Source organism: Maniola jurtina, chromosome 4 (assembly GCF_905333055.1).
Source record: "Maniola jurtina chromosome 4, ilManJurt1.1, whole genome shotgun sequence".
NCBI lineage: Eukaryota > Metazoa > Arthropoda > Insecta > Lepidoptera > Nymphalidae > Maniola > Maniola jurtina.
In genome coordinates this window covers 16,361,064-16,374,872 of record NC_060032.1, presented here as the reverse complement: position 1 = coordinate 16,374,872, position 13,809 = coordinate 16,361,064, and the positions used below count along the sequence as shown (strand labels likewise).

At 40.3% G+C, this 13,809-nt stretch overlaps 1 protein-coding gene across 7 annotated transcripts in view; it reads left to right on the top strand.

Annotated features, from left to right (window-relative positions):
* LOC123864258 overlaps positions 1-12,976 on the top strand; it is a 28,927-nt gene extending 15,951 nt beyond the window's left edge. For 6 of the 7 annotated variants that reach the window (XM_045904554.1, XM_045904559.1, XM_045904557.1 and 3 more), the window contains 5 exons: positions 284-435; positions 938-1,094; positions 1,502-1,585; positions 2,078-2,305; positions 2,814-4,781. In XM_045904554.1, coding sequence (XP_045760510.1) covers positions 284-435; positions 938-1,094; positions 1,502-1,585; positions 2,078-2,305; positions 2,814-4,046 — 1,854 coding nt within the window. In that variant the 3' untranslated portion in view covers positions 4,047-4,781. Of the gene's footprint in view, positions 1-283; positions 436-937; positions 1,095-1,501; positions 1,586-2,077; positions 2,306-2,813; positions 4,782-6,490; positions 6,599-7,271; positions 7,458-8,617; positions 8,716-9,086; positions 9,170-9,513; positions 9,651-10,092 lie in introns of those variants that run through there. The other variant, XM_045904558.1, reaches the window with a different exon arrangement.
* The last annotated feature ends 833 nt before the right edge of the window (positions 12,977-13,809 follow it).

The following is a 13,809-nucleotide window of genomic DNA, read 5'->3' as shown; positions in this document are numbered from 1 at the left end:
GGACCATTTTTCTCCACAATATACTGTAATGAATTCAGACTTCAATAATACAGACTTTAATCATTATAACTTGGCTTGAAGATTTTAAACACAAGAACAACAGAGACACGCTCCTAATTTTCGCGCAATACATGGCGCGGAGGCTAAAACCAACAGTGGACGGATGCGCAGTATAATTAATTGTCTGAGATATTTTCGCGCCATTCAAAAATAAAATTTCTGCGCAGGTACATCCGCGTAACTTGTAAAAATGGTAATACTGTAATGTAAGAGTTGTTGTCAGGTGTACAAGTTGATCCTGGCGACGCGGTACGCGGACGTGGGGCAGTGCGAGCGCGCGCTCGGCTACACGGAGCTGGCGGCGCGCGCCATCACCCGCAACCCCGACTACTACTCCGCGGCGCTGGTCAGCAGCATCGCCAGCCTCGCTGACAGGTGCCGTTACATCATATTCATGCTAATATTGTAAATGCGAAAGTGTAGGCTGCTTTTGGTTCTAGAAAATCAAAGAGTTCTCATGGGAATTTCAAAAAACTTAAGTCCATGTGGACGAAGTTGTTTTTCTGAGATATATCTAATACACCACCGGGAGGACTATTTGCTGCCACAAAATGTCACGCGTGTCGGCCCCGGCTTCGCCAAACTTATTTTAGAAATTCGCCAAACACAAAACGTTCACCGTATCCCAAATAGTGTGGCCAGTGGATTTGTCGAATGCCCGAATTAGAATCATTATAGATAGAGGAGCCGTACTCTCGCAACAAATCTTTATAGATATATACATATGAATGCATATTATAACGAAGATCTTAGATGATTCTCTTCCCTTAGATATGAAGGAAGTTTATCGTCAAATCACTCTAGATATTCTATCTTCCTACCCTTCTAGATAGTAGTTTGTCTGAAAACCGATTTAAACACGTGGTGTTGCTTGCAGGTTGAAGTACTACGACCCGGCGTTGCAGGACGACGCGGGGGATGAGGGTGGCGCAGGGCCAGAGGGCGCGGGGGAGGGCGGGGAGGGCAGCGAGGAGGCGTCGCCCCGACATCAGCAGTGGCTACACGACGTGCACGCACTAGCGCAACGACTCTCCGTATGTATCCAGTTGTGGTAACGACCCACCCTTAGAAACTGAACTACATAGATATATATCTATATTCTTCTTATGTATATCTATATTCTTCTTCTCTCTGGGCTGGTTTCCGCACTTAAACGTTTCCGTCTGTTGTGCGTCTCGCTTGAGCTATCATCACCATCAGCCTGTGGACGTCCACTGTTGAACATTGGTCTTTCCTAATGAGCGCCACCACACCCGCCAACCTCTTTATATCCTGTCTAATGAGGCTGTCCGGTCAGTACAGCTTCAGTAAATATTTTCATGTTCACCTGAAATATACACTTGATTCGTTTTTTGCGCGCAATCGAAAATCCTTGAGAAATAGTAGTATAGTGGCAAGTAGTGGATAGGAATACATATGAAGTACGGTTGTGTCCCCCCAGACGGAGGCGTCGCAGCAGAACACGCCGCAGCACGCCGCGGAGCCCGGCGCGCTCACCGGCGACCAGTACGGGTGGGCGGAGCAGGTCGGTGCTGTCACTTTTCATCTAGCTTTAAGTTTCTAACCTATACATGTGTACAAAAGTCTTGACCTATCAACATACACCCTAAACCGCTGGAGTTAGAAAACTTGAGATTTTGAGTGTAGGTCACCGGCCAAGTGCCAGTTGGACTCGCCCAGCAAGTGTTCCGTACAAGTAAAATAACACTATTTTTTTAAATTTTCATGGTGGCTATTTGAAAATTTTAGTATTTGTTATAGCGGCAATAGTTTACGAGATATAGTCCGCTGACAGAAAGACAGATGGACGGACAGCGGAGTCTTAGTAATAGGGCCCTGTTAGCACCCTTCGGGTAACGAACCCTATAAATCATAAAATTTTATCTAACTCACATCAAAATACAGCGTACGGTGCCAAAAATCGTATTGATAAGACAACGCTGTAACTTTTTGTAATAGAACAAAGCTTTTTCGCCAGTACGTTCAGGGATTTGCTGACTGTATTGCGTCATTCCAGACGTTGCAGCAGCATCAGCAGCAGCAGCAGATATCCCAGCAGTACGCCGACCCCGTGCAGGACACGACGGACTACTCACACTATCAGCAGCACTACCAGCCCCAAGTCCAGGAGACACCGGAGCAGCTGTACCAGGAGCAGCAGTACGGCGGCTACGAGGAGCCCGCGCAGCAGTACGCGGCGGAGCCCTACTGGCAGAACGACAACCACTACGGGTATCAGGACCAGGTATGTTCCACCAGCTGATTTTAATTGGTTTTTTTGTACCATAAAATAAATCAACGTTTTGAGCCTTTAGAACAGCGACGCATTTGTTCGCAGAAACGAAAAGATTAATACATGCCTGATGCTGTACACTTAAAGTATTCATTTCGCTACCACGTACAAATGCGTCATTCGTATTAAAAGCGTAATACTTAAACTTGTTTTAAAGTCTTTATATTATATGAGAGTTGTTAGCTAAGAGAATTCAAAATAAAAGGTGACAATTATTATGAGGGTAGAGGGTGATGATGGTGCAAATATTTATGGCTGGGTGAAATTAAATAGTTTTATCAATACCGCAGGAAATAATTTTTGAATGTTTCATTCTAAGGAGATATTTTAAAGCATTTAATTATCAAAATAGCTAATTTTCGGAAAAAAATAATCTAAATTAAACCTTTATTGAGTTGAAATACGTAGCGTTATTATATGTGTGTGTATGAAGAGTGCTAACGCGGTGTTGTGGGGGCAGCCCGCGCCGCCCCCCGCGCCCGGCCTGCGCCGGCGCCACGTCTCGTCGGGCTCCGCTGCCGGCCACGAAGCCCGGGGACAGCCTGCCACGGCGAAAGAACAGCGTCGAGTCAGAAAACCCACTCCACCCGCTCTGCCGAAGACCGAAACTTGGGACAGCCCCGAACCTACCTTCCAAGCAACGGCGCGCCAGAAAAGCAATATGGAGGTACAAAACCCGACATCCCTTCCAGCCACGCAGGACTTGCGACAACGAAAGCTAACTCCACCTGCTCTACCACTTACGGAACGTCTTGGGGACCATCCCTACCCCGAAAGTCGCCGGAACAGCTCCAAAGCTGCTATATCTTCGGCGCGACCGCTGAAGACAGATGTTGAGGTACAAAACACTGGAACTTCTCAAATTCAACCTAACCAAGGAACTAATCCCTTTTTAGAAGATTACCCTGTAAATATTCCCCCTTTACCAACAAAACAAATGAATTATGACCGTAATGCACTGCAGCAAATTGATTATGTAGACGATCCAAACCTGGCTAATCTTAATCACCCACGTTCAGACGTCCCAGCTTACATTCAGACCCGCCGTAGCTGCGAACTCGACCGATTTAGTCCGAATTTCCGAGAAACGGTCCCTTATAACGCTCTCGTACCTCGTTCATATCGTTCATCCCGCTATGGTACTATGATAGGAGATACCGTAGAGTCCTGGGCCAGGGCTGCCGCGCAACAGCGATCCAACAAACCTTTAGTATTCGGAGGTACTTACCCTATCGATGAACCAACTTATTTACCGGCTACAACCTTCACCCGTCCACACCACCCTAAAACAAACCCAAGGGAGAAATCTACTTACACCCATAAACCCAGAGTTGAAAGTGCTGAACGTAGTCTAGCTTCGTCTAAAGAATCAATAAACACTCCCAAACCTATGTATAATAATGCAGAAAGCAGCCTAGTAACTTCATCCAAAGAGTTGCTAATAGATCCAGAAACTCATAGACGTAAATTACGCGAAACTATCGAACGGAGTGTAGAGAAGTTTGAGGCTATGTTGGCTACAAAAGGGGGGGAGGTGGGGTTAAAGGGGGAGAGGAGTGTGCGCACGTACGCTATCGATGAGCCCTTGGACCCTTGGAAAGAGGATGACATGCTTCCTAAAGACGAGGATTCTAGATATTATGTTTCCGCACCTAAAACCTTTGACATTGACGAACCTGTCTCCTTTATTTAAAACACATAAATTCTTTTTCATTAATTATTCCCACCCAGTTTAGCTATAGACTGATGTTATGGCTATTGTTTATGTTAGCGCAACGTACTCGGCGAAAGTGTAAAGTACATTAGCGCTGGCCGGCTTGCTGCATGGTGTGGGTTTTTATAAAACAGATCTTGGCACAATTCGTTAATACAATTTACATGCTGATCAACATTCACCGAAAGCTTTAGGGACGCAGCAAGCGCCCCGGGCGCACGGATGAGACGCTGCGATTCACAATATCTTCACAGCGTCCCATCCGCTCGCGTGAGGCGCTTGCGTCGAGTTAATCAAGTCCCTTATAGCAACGTGAACTGAAGTTAAATTTCAATATGTAAATTTTTAAGCGACAATATATTTTTCGAAGTCTTAGATGCAACGCACATATAAAATGCCTCTCGATTTGAAAGTTCTCAGATTACAACAGTATCTACAGCTACACTGTGTGACCTATAATATTTCATTCATCTGTTGTTGCGCCAGTGTGAATGATCTGCCACTAATAGCTCCAGCGCACATTGACCCAATGCGTTCAGTAAGTGCCGGCCAATGAGTCCCTTTGTTGATTGTATGAAACTCCTCAAACCTCTACAGTTGGCCAGCGCGGGCTGCACGCGACAAATCTACACCTAGTGGGCTAGTTTAGTACGCCGAGTATATACGCCGAGTTCATTGACCGAGAAAGTTGGGTTAATGTGTACTTGGTTTATTAAGAAACTAGCCGATGCCCGCGACTTCGCCCGCGTGGATTTAGGTTTTTTGAAATCCCGTGGGAACTCTTTGGTTTTCCGGGATAAAAAGTAGCCTATGTGCTAATCCAGGATATTATCTATCTCCATTCTAAATTTCAGCCAAATCCGTTCAGTAGTTTTCGCGTGAAGGAGTAACAAACATACACACACACACACACACACACACACACACACATACAAACTTTCGCCTTTATAATATTAGTGTGAAGTGTGATATAAATGCCTCTGTATAACCCGTAAAGTTTTTAATTTATTTAAACTTGCAATCGAACTTTTATTCGTTTTATAATTAATTCATGAGATTTATATTATTGTTAGATATTTTACATTGGTTTTAAATGTTTAAGTACCTCTATATTCTTTTGCACTAATAGTTATATTCTGTAGCATTTAAATTGCAAAGAGAACATCCTATACCAAATGTTTGTCTCTTGAATAATTTGTGTAATTTTGCATTTGCTAGCTTTTCACTTATTAATATTTATACTAATTTATTGTTTTATAATTTAATGACAATTGGAATTTACATTTTGTTGAATTTCATTTATTTGTAAAGCCTGTGATATATTTTATGATCTGAAATTTTATATTCTAAATTATTTTACGAATTTTATTGTATTGACAGCTTATCATTATTATTATTAATTTATCGATTTATAATTGTTGTCTGTAGTACAAAAATGTTTAATATTATTGATGGCACATACTAATTTTGTATTGTATCGTGTAGTGTTGGCAATAAATTAATTATTAACAGATTTGTGTTATTATTGATATCTAAATTATTCTTGGGCAGCTTAATACCCTCTCTTGGTGTGAAATCTAACGATCTATATTAAAATGACACTATAGCGCGTCCTAGCTAAAAATTATATTTTGATTCATATTGCATTAAATATATTGAATCAAAATATGTTTTTAGCTAATACGTCACAACATGGCGGAATCGATTTCTTATTGGTAGTTTTGGACGCGTTATAGTTATGTTTTACAAACTTAAGTTGTTTGGAATGAGTACAGTATTTTTCTCGTATGAAATCCTTGTTACTTGTAGGTATATACCAAAACTAAAAAAAAAGTTAATTATGTCAAAACTCAAAAGGGATTTCGTAAAAGATAAATGGTATAAAATATTTTACGTTGCTGAATTCTTCCTTAATTCTTCTTAATTTCTTAAGCTGAGCAAATTCAGCTAAGTCATGCCCTCATATCTCTATGAACATCATCTAAGAAATAAGAACACCGATTAAAGATAGAAGAGACTATGTGGCTAATTCTATTGTACACAATTATATCTAAACTAAATTGACAGATCTAAATCTAGTGCCGTCCTTTACCACAGAGAGCATTATAAAAGGGATAGCAATAGATTTAGACCTGTTGTAATAGATATTAATAATAAAATAGCAACATGATTCAGTTTTTTTAATAAGACTTCCGAGCAGACGAGCAGGCGGGTCGCCTGATATTAAGTGATTACCGTCGCCCATGAACATTTGCAGCACCAGAGGAAGCGCCAATGCGTTGCTGGGCTTTCAGGAATTTATTGATTGACCCCTTAGAAAAGTAACATTCTTATTCGTAAACCCTGGGCACGCCACTATATAGAGAGTAGTATTATGGTCCTGAGTATAAGCAATAGGTGTTACGGTTTGCCTGGTGTGACAGAGCGCCGCGGCCGGCAGCGAAGCCCCGCGGCCCACCATCACGATGCCGGGCGCTGCGCCCGCCAAGCCGCCCATGTTCGGCGAAGACGAGCGACCGCCCTCTGCTGATGTAAGTCCATCACATTAAAATTACACTTCTTACGCCCTTCTCAACACAAAGATATTATAGTAACCGGCAGAAAATAATGTTATTGACCATTAGAAATGGATTTTGGCTTCGTAGAGCGTTGTCTCTATCACTCTATGTGACGTTTTGTCGGTCTCAACGACATAGAAAACGCTTTACGAAATCGCTCTCTTTTCCAACATCGATGTACAATATTTTCTGCTGGGTACTGAACGTCTATTAATTATTCTATTATTTGTTGATTTCGATCTAAGCCAGATATCGTATTATCTCCCCATTATCTATAAGTACCCAAAAATAATAAATATAGTAAAATCATATTTGTTTTAAAAGTTATACCCTTGAAAACATCTCTATTAGACAATTGTTGTTTCATCCCTAACAGCCGAAATTACATAATTACATTAATCTATTATGTAATATGGAATAAAGACTATTTTTTGTCAAGCAAGAGCACTGCTTTAGAGGCAGATTACAGATACAGTGCGCGACAGGTTGAAATGGCAACCGGCATGGAGACGCCCCGCACAGCCCCCGCGTTAACCCGCTGCGGCTGACGTGCGGGTATGCATGGCGTCCCCCCGCCTCATTCCCCGATTGCCATCTCAACCTGTCGCGTACTATAGGTGGATTGATTTGGGCCGTAAATATACAGCACACAGATCGCGAGACGGACACGCCAAAGCCGAACAGCAAGAAGCCAGACGGCAAAAGCCTCGACGCCAAGAGCGGCGACAAGCGCGGCAAGCCCGGCGGCGGCGGCTGGCTCGGCGGCCTGTTCACCAAGCTGTCGCTGCGCGCGCCCAACCAGATGATCCTGCCCGACGACACCAACCCCAGCGTGAGTGCACACACATCCACACACACATCCACACACCCCAAACGCGTATCCACACTACACTTGCCTACCCTCATGTAGTTCCTAACTTACCAGTTTTTATGGGGATCCCTTAGATATTTTGAACGAAATAGCCGTTTTAGGGTAGCTAGTGGTGTTAACTTCTTTATGCTGATTCATAGTAATGCTTTATTTCGGGAAACATCGTGAAAATATAGAACTACTTTAGATAATTTGTTTAGTGAATTTCATACTATACTATAAAGAAGACATCCCACTAGTGACGTTAATGTATAGACACTAATTTCTGTAATTATATGTTGTATGTCATAATGTTGTTTTAGATACTGCTAAAGTGTTTTAAAGGATCAATTTTTCAAGAATTCCCTTATATTATTGTTTATTCCCTTCTATTATATTATGTAAAATAGCATCTTCTCTTCTACTTATTATAAATATTATTATCTATTGTCTCTGTTTATAGTAATATTTATATCGACCTGTGTAATATTTTTATATTTAAAAAATGGTTTTATTTATTTATGAATTTATTCATATTCTATTATTTTATACACATTATAAATACATATTGTGAAACACGTGTAATAAAACTTATGTTTATTTATGCGTTTTATTTATTGATTCCCTTCTTCTTAATAATTATGATATTCATAAATATAAAAAGCATGGAGTTATCTAAAGTACCTAATATGAACTAAAAATAAACTAAATCCTTAGAAAAATCGGTTTGTTTAGCATATCATCTGTTCATTTTAGCTTAAAGTGTGTGCGTGTGTGTGAAATCAATATTATGCTTGAATGTCTCCTCCAAAACAAGTGCGCTACAACATCGACGATTATGGCGATCATTTAAACAATTTTTTTCAATGCATTGTGATAATTCTGGCTCAATTACGCACATGTGTAGGAGGGTGATTCTGTCGCAATAGAGTGTATGGCAACATGAACTCTGGTCATTTAGTGCGCTCAGCGTACATTCAACATTCTAAATCCTTTATTGTGTCATTAGTTTTATCTTTTCGTATTGTCTCTTTTGTGTTTGTATAGTAATAATTTATCATTAATCATCTAGTTGGTGTAAGTGGCACTGCCTTTCCAATTACATGTTAAACAAATAAAATAAAAAAATGTCCGTATCGCAGATCGTTTGGGACGAGGAGCACAAGCGCTGGCGCGACACGGACGCGGGCGAGAGCGAGGCGCCCGCGCCGCCCGCGCCGCCGCCCTCCATACCCGTCATGTAAGACTTACCACATTACACGCAAAAGTCTGCGTATGCTGCGACACAGTTCACTTCGCCAACCTGTAGCTTTCAGTGCAATCCTTCTCTTTGACAGCTGTAACACAACATGTTTAGGTCTTTGTCTAAGATAATTCACATAGAAATTGAAGTTAATTTAGTCACAAAAATCGTACTAGATGGCGCTGTCTGCTATTGTATCACGCTTTTACACCAGTCCTGTAGCCGTATAACCGTGTTTTCGAGATCTCTGCCTTGTGTTTTTGCTAGTAGGTCTGATTGCAGCCAAGCGCTAGTCTATAATTTTTTTTAAAAATCTACCTGTGACTAAAACGTGTGATGCTTGTACTCAATATGTCTGGTTTCCCCAGGAGCACGTCGACGCCGCTGCAGTCGCCGGGGATGGTAGGCGCGCCGCCCACCTCCAACATTTTCAAAATGCAGAAGGGAAGACGTTAGTACACATTCTTTACCATTGAAATGGGTTGTTTTCTTTAGAATTATTGTTCTATTTTAAAATGGTATAGTTAGATGTCAAAGTCAAAGCCGTTCAAAATAGGTACCATAATATGTAGTACACTTTTTGATTTTTAATTCTTAAAGATCAAAAAGTTCTTAATCGATTTCATGGGAGGCCTCGGGATTTAGCTCCGGAACAGCGTTGCTGTAACATCTATTAGCGACGTAACTTTGTGGTTTTCGTACTACATGTCTGTCCCATTTAAGACGGCCGTCTTGCAACTTATCACTGTTGTCACATAGATAAGTAGATACATTGAACGGTATGTTTGTGTGCAGACATAAAGAAGTCGTACGTGGACGTGCTGAATCCGGGCGGAGCGCCGCGCGCCGCGCCCGCGCCCCTCGCGCCGCCGCCCGCGCCCGCCGCCGCGCCGCAGAACTACTTCATACCCGCGCCGCTGCCTCCAGACCAGGTAGCACCCCATCCATTGCTTCCTCAATCTTACATGATGATAGAGTCCTTTTATTCCTTCGTGGAACTTAAACGTTAAACAGCGTTTAGTATTTTGTATAACCAATAAAACGCGTCTTGCGACTAGAGATATGATGTTGCAGATGTGTTTCTAGCATTATTTATATTCTTAAAAGCCAAGTATGTGCTAAGTTAGATTTGCTTTCATTTCACGCGTCCAGGAACCCGATATACCCAACGGTCATTAACAGGTAACACCATTATTACAAGTGTAGCTATATTCATATACAGTGTTTTTTTTATAATTTTTACAATAGTTTTTACATACACTTCAAGGACATTTGTAAATAATTTTTAAATACATACCAAAAATTATTTAGAAATTTCCTTGCAGTGTGTTTTTTTAACTGGAACGTTATTTTAATACGCACAATATATTGCAGAGTGGAATCTACGACCCGACTCAGATGGCAACACACGAAGACGATTTCCGCAGCGGGATCTGATCCCCGCAACGACACAGCAACCGACCAACCACTCCACTTTAGCGGCCTGCGCACACGAGGGACTTTTATCAGACAGAAATCCCCGAAGCGTACACAAAACATCCGCCGAGAACTTGCCACGGACTTAAATATACGGTGTGCGATCATTTGCGAGCCACCTCTCGAGCGCTCCACGCGGACTAAAAGCCGCTGTGTGCGTTGACGCGCCTTGTAACGTTGGATCTAGTTTTTTCGAAGACTCCCCAATACTTTTTCTGATCTATCGATTCCTCGGCTGTTCGAAGGACTTTTTGTACGCGGTACTTTTAATCCCTCATGTGGGTTAATCGGTGCTGTTGTAAGTGATCTATTTTGACGGACAAAAAGTACCCCGAGGACTGACCCTCGTCCGTGCAGGCTTTATAGGAACACCTTGCGATTACACTAAACAGGGTTGTTGACACTTATTAGATTTAAAATTCTTATTATTTAACACGTTTAACACTTCTGTGCATTCCTATTTACTATCTTAAACGTGAATTCTTACTGTTTTTCTTTCGACCACTTTTACTCCTTGTAAAAAGTAAACAACCCTGAAAAATAGTATTAGGATTAGCGGAAACATAGTTGTAAAAAGCGACCAATGGGTGTTGACTGTTGAGCCTAGTTAAATGAAATCTAAACGCAGTCAAAGTACGCTCAGAAAATATCTTACTGAGCACTTGAGCATTTCATAGAAGCTTGAGCATCATATTTAGACACTTTGAATGCTAAAGTGGCTAAATGATCAGGCGATGCATAGCCAATGCGTATTTAGCCTAATCTAATCGTAGTCTTTTTTTTATGATCAGAATCATAATAAACACGACACTGCATCGCGTCGATTACGCAAGTATGCTTCCGCCTTTAGAATTTTTTATAAGTACAGTGCCAGGTAAAAATAAACTGCTCTAGAAAAGTAAAGTGCCTCAAATGATTTGTTCTCTTTTTAGATATTTACTTGACTTTGAGATCGCGATCAATAGGTATCTCATACAGAGGGTTATTATTGTGTATTTCACCCGCAATTAATAAAATTTGCTTTTGACCGTGGAAACCGGCTGTTCGTTTGCTTGAAACAATTAGTTATTCATTGGTCACGAAACAAGTAGTCTAATTTTCATATATTATGCAACATGGTGGTTTTGCGCAGGTCATAAACTAAGGATTTAAAACACAAGCCCTGCTAAGATCAGTTTTTGTAGAATGCGCCGTTATACTTCTCGTGTTTAAATTGGTGTACTTGTTTTGTTCACTATATCACCTTCATATTTCGCTTATGTTGCGACTGCATTATACAATTATCCCTCTAGGTTGATGGCACGATGTTTAACCGACCACAAAAAGGTTAACAATGTAAGGAAGATCATAATTATATAGTTTGTACCTACATAAGTAAACTTTTACTACAGGACGCGTTACGAAAGTTGAAAAAGTGAATATTTGCTGCGCGGCGGATTGCGAGCTTGCTTCGCTCGCGCACTACACCAGCAGTTTCAATTTTCGTAACGAAAACTGTTCTATCTATATTCATAGGAACAGAAAACTGATCGTACATATAGCTCGCCCCGAATGCAACAGGTGCAAACACGAATGATTCAATAAAACGTCGACCATACAATTTACTATACAAAAAAATATATCGGCTCAGTCGTAATGTACAGAGATCAGTATAGACTTCAGCTAGCTCGACTATTTCATTTTAACTACATATTAATATAATATTATTATCTTAGCGAATTTTGCTCATATTTTATTATTTATTAAGTATTTTTTGTTTTTTCTTAATTATTATTGTTCTATATTTCATACAGTGTTACCATGCTAAAATGATGTTGACATATTTATTAAAAAAAATGTAACTTGTGATGTAATTGTATTTAAACCATGGATCTATAATACCTATGGATAGAGCACTCCTAATACCTACGATTACATGAAGCAAATACTTATCGCTATCCCACTTCGACCGCCGAGCGAGAGCGAGAGGTTGGACACCACTGGGATCCGACTTTGCGCTCTAATTTGTTAATTGAAGTGGAAATAGTGACAAGTACCAGAAATATTTATTACTTATCATACATTCATGTATTACACGTACTTGGCAATTGAAGTCGCTACTATTCTATTCTTTTTTTATATTTGATTCTACTCGATCCATTAGCTGACATACTCGTAGTTCACGCAACTAAAATTGTCAATATTGACCCAATGTACTAGGTAGATAGTGATTTTATGGTAACATTTTAGAAACTATATTAAGGAATTCTATTTTTTTTTTGTCCGAAAATTGGTATTATATTTATTTTGTTGATAGAATGATTATAATATTATTATACATTTATTTGATAATAATAGTTTTAATTCTTAGTGAAACAGGTGTTATTTTATTTTCAATGTATTTCTTTAATTCGACATATTCAATTGGTGCAATAGAATGTAATTTTAATAGTAGTGGTATTCAGCGAGTGAAAAAGCATAGACAATAAAATTAGTAGTTCTTTAGACCTTTATTTTTTCTCCACATTTTAATTTTCCATGTAAAAATAAGGTAAAGAATGTGTATGTACAGAAAAGCGGTGTTTTGTATGTAAAGGGAAGGCGTTTTTCAGAGAGGTTGTATAGATTTTAATAGGTTGACGAACCTTCGTCGGACTTAAATAGTACTCGATTGTCGTATTTGTATAAAGAAGCCTGTGTCTGTATATTTGACCGCTATCCACTATTCTATGTATTCCGAAATGTATTATAATGATTCATCTAATGGAAAATTATTTAAATAAATTGTTTATGTTAATGCTTATATCTGGTTTTTATTTTATTCCCATCCACTTTTAATGTTTAAAATATAGGCGATTATGCTTCCCTCAATCGCCCCAGTTACTCAATATAGGTACCGAAGAATATGTTCAGAGGCATGCAGCAGGATTCGTCAAGATAGATTCTTTCCCGAAAAGCATGCGGAGGGTATGGACAGCTTTACGTTCTAGGCACTTGAACTCTTGGAACATGGGAAATACTGATTGCTCAGGTATGGGCCAATTTTATGGGCCCGAATTTGACAAGGCCGGACCCAAGTCGTGCGACTTGCAGGACAAATGTCCTCTACTCAGTAACCTGCTTCTTGTCCAACCCATCGCTGACCCACTACTGAGCACGGTTTTCATCTCAGAATGAGAAAGGTTAGGCCATAGTTCATCTCGTTGACCAAGTATCACGCCACTTTGAGAACGAAAGATGAAATCGAGCATTCCGACATTCGTCTTTACCGTTAAAGCAAATGGTATTTAATTGTTTAATCATAAACAACACCGAAAAGTTAGGGAGGTATGTGATCGGGATCGACTCCGGATCCCGCCGAATAGAAAGCTGAAGTCTTAACCACTGGGCTATCATGGCTTCGTATGGCTTATGGGGTTTTTAGATTTATGGACTAAGTAGCGCTTGGCTGCAATCGATCTGCTGGCAAATGTTGATGGAGTGCGCTTGCCTAGATGATGCCTATTCACTCTTGAATTGAACGTATAAATATTAAAAGTGAAGGGGAAAACTGATGTTGGAAGGGCGTTCTATATCTTACCGTTCGAATAGAAAACTCAAATAAAAACCAACTAGTACAATTGCATAATTTACCAC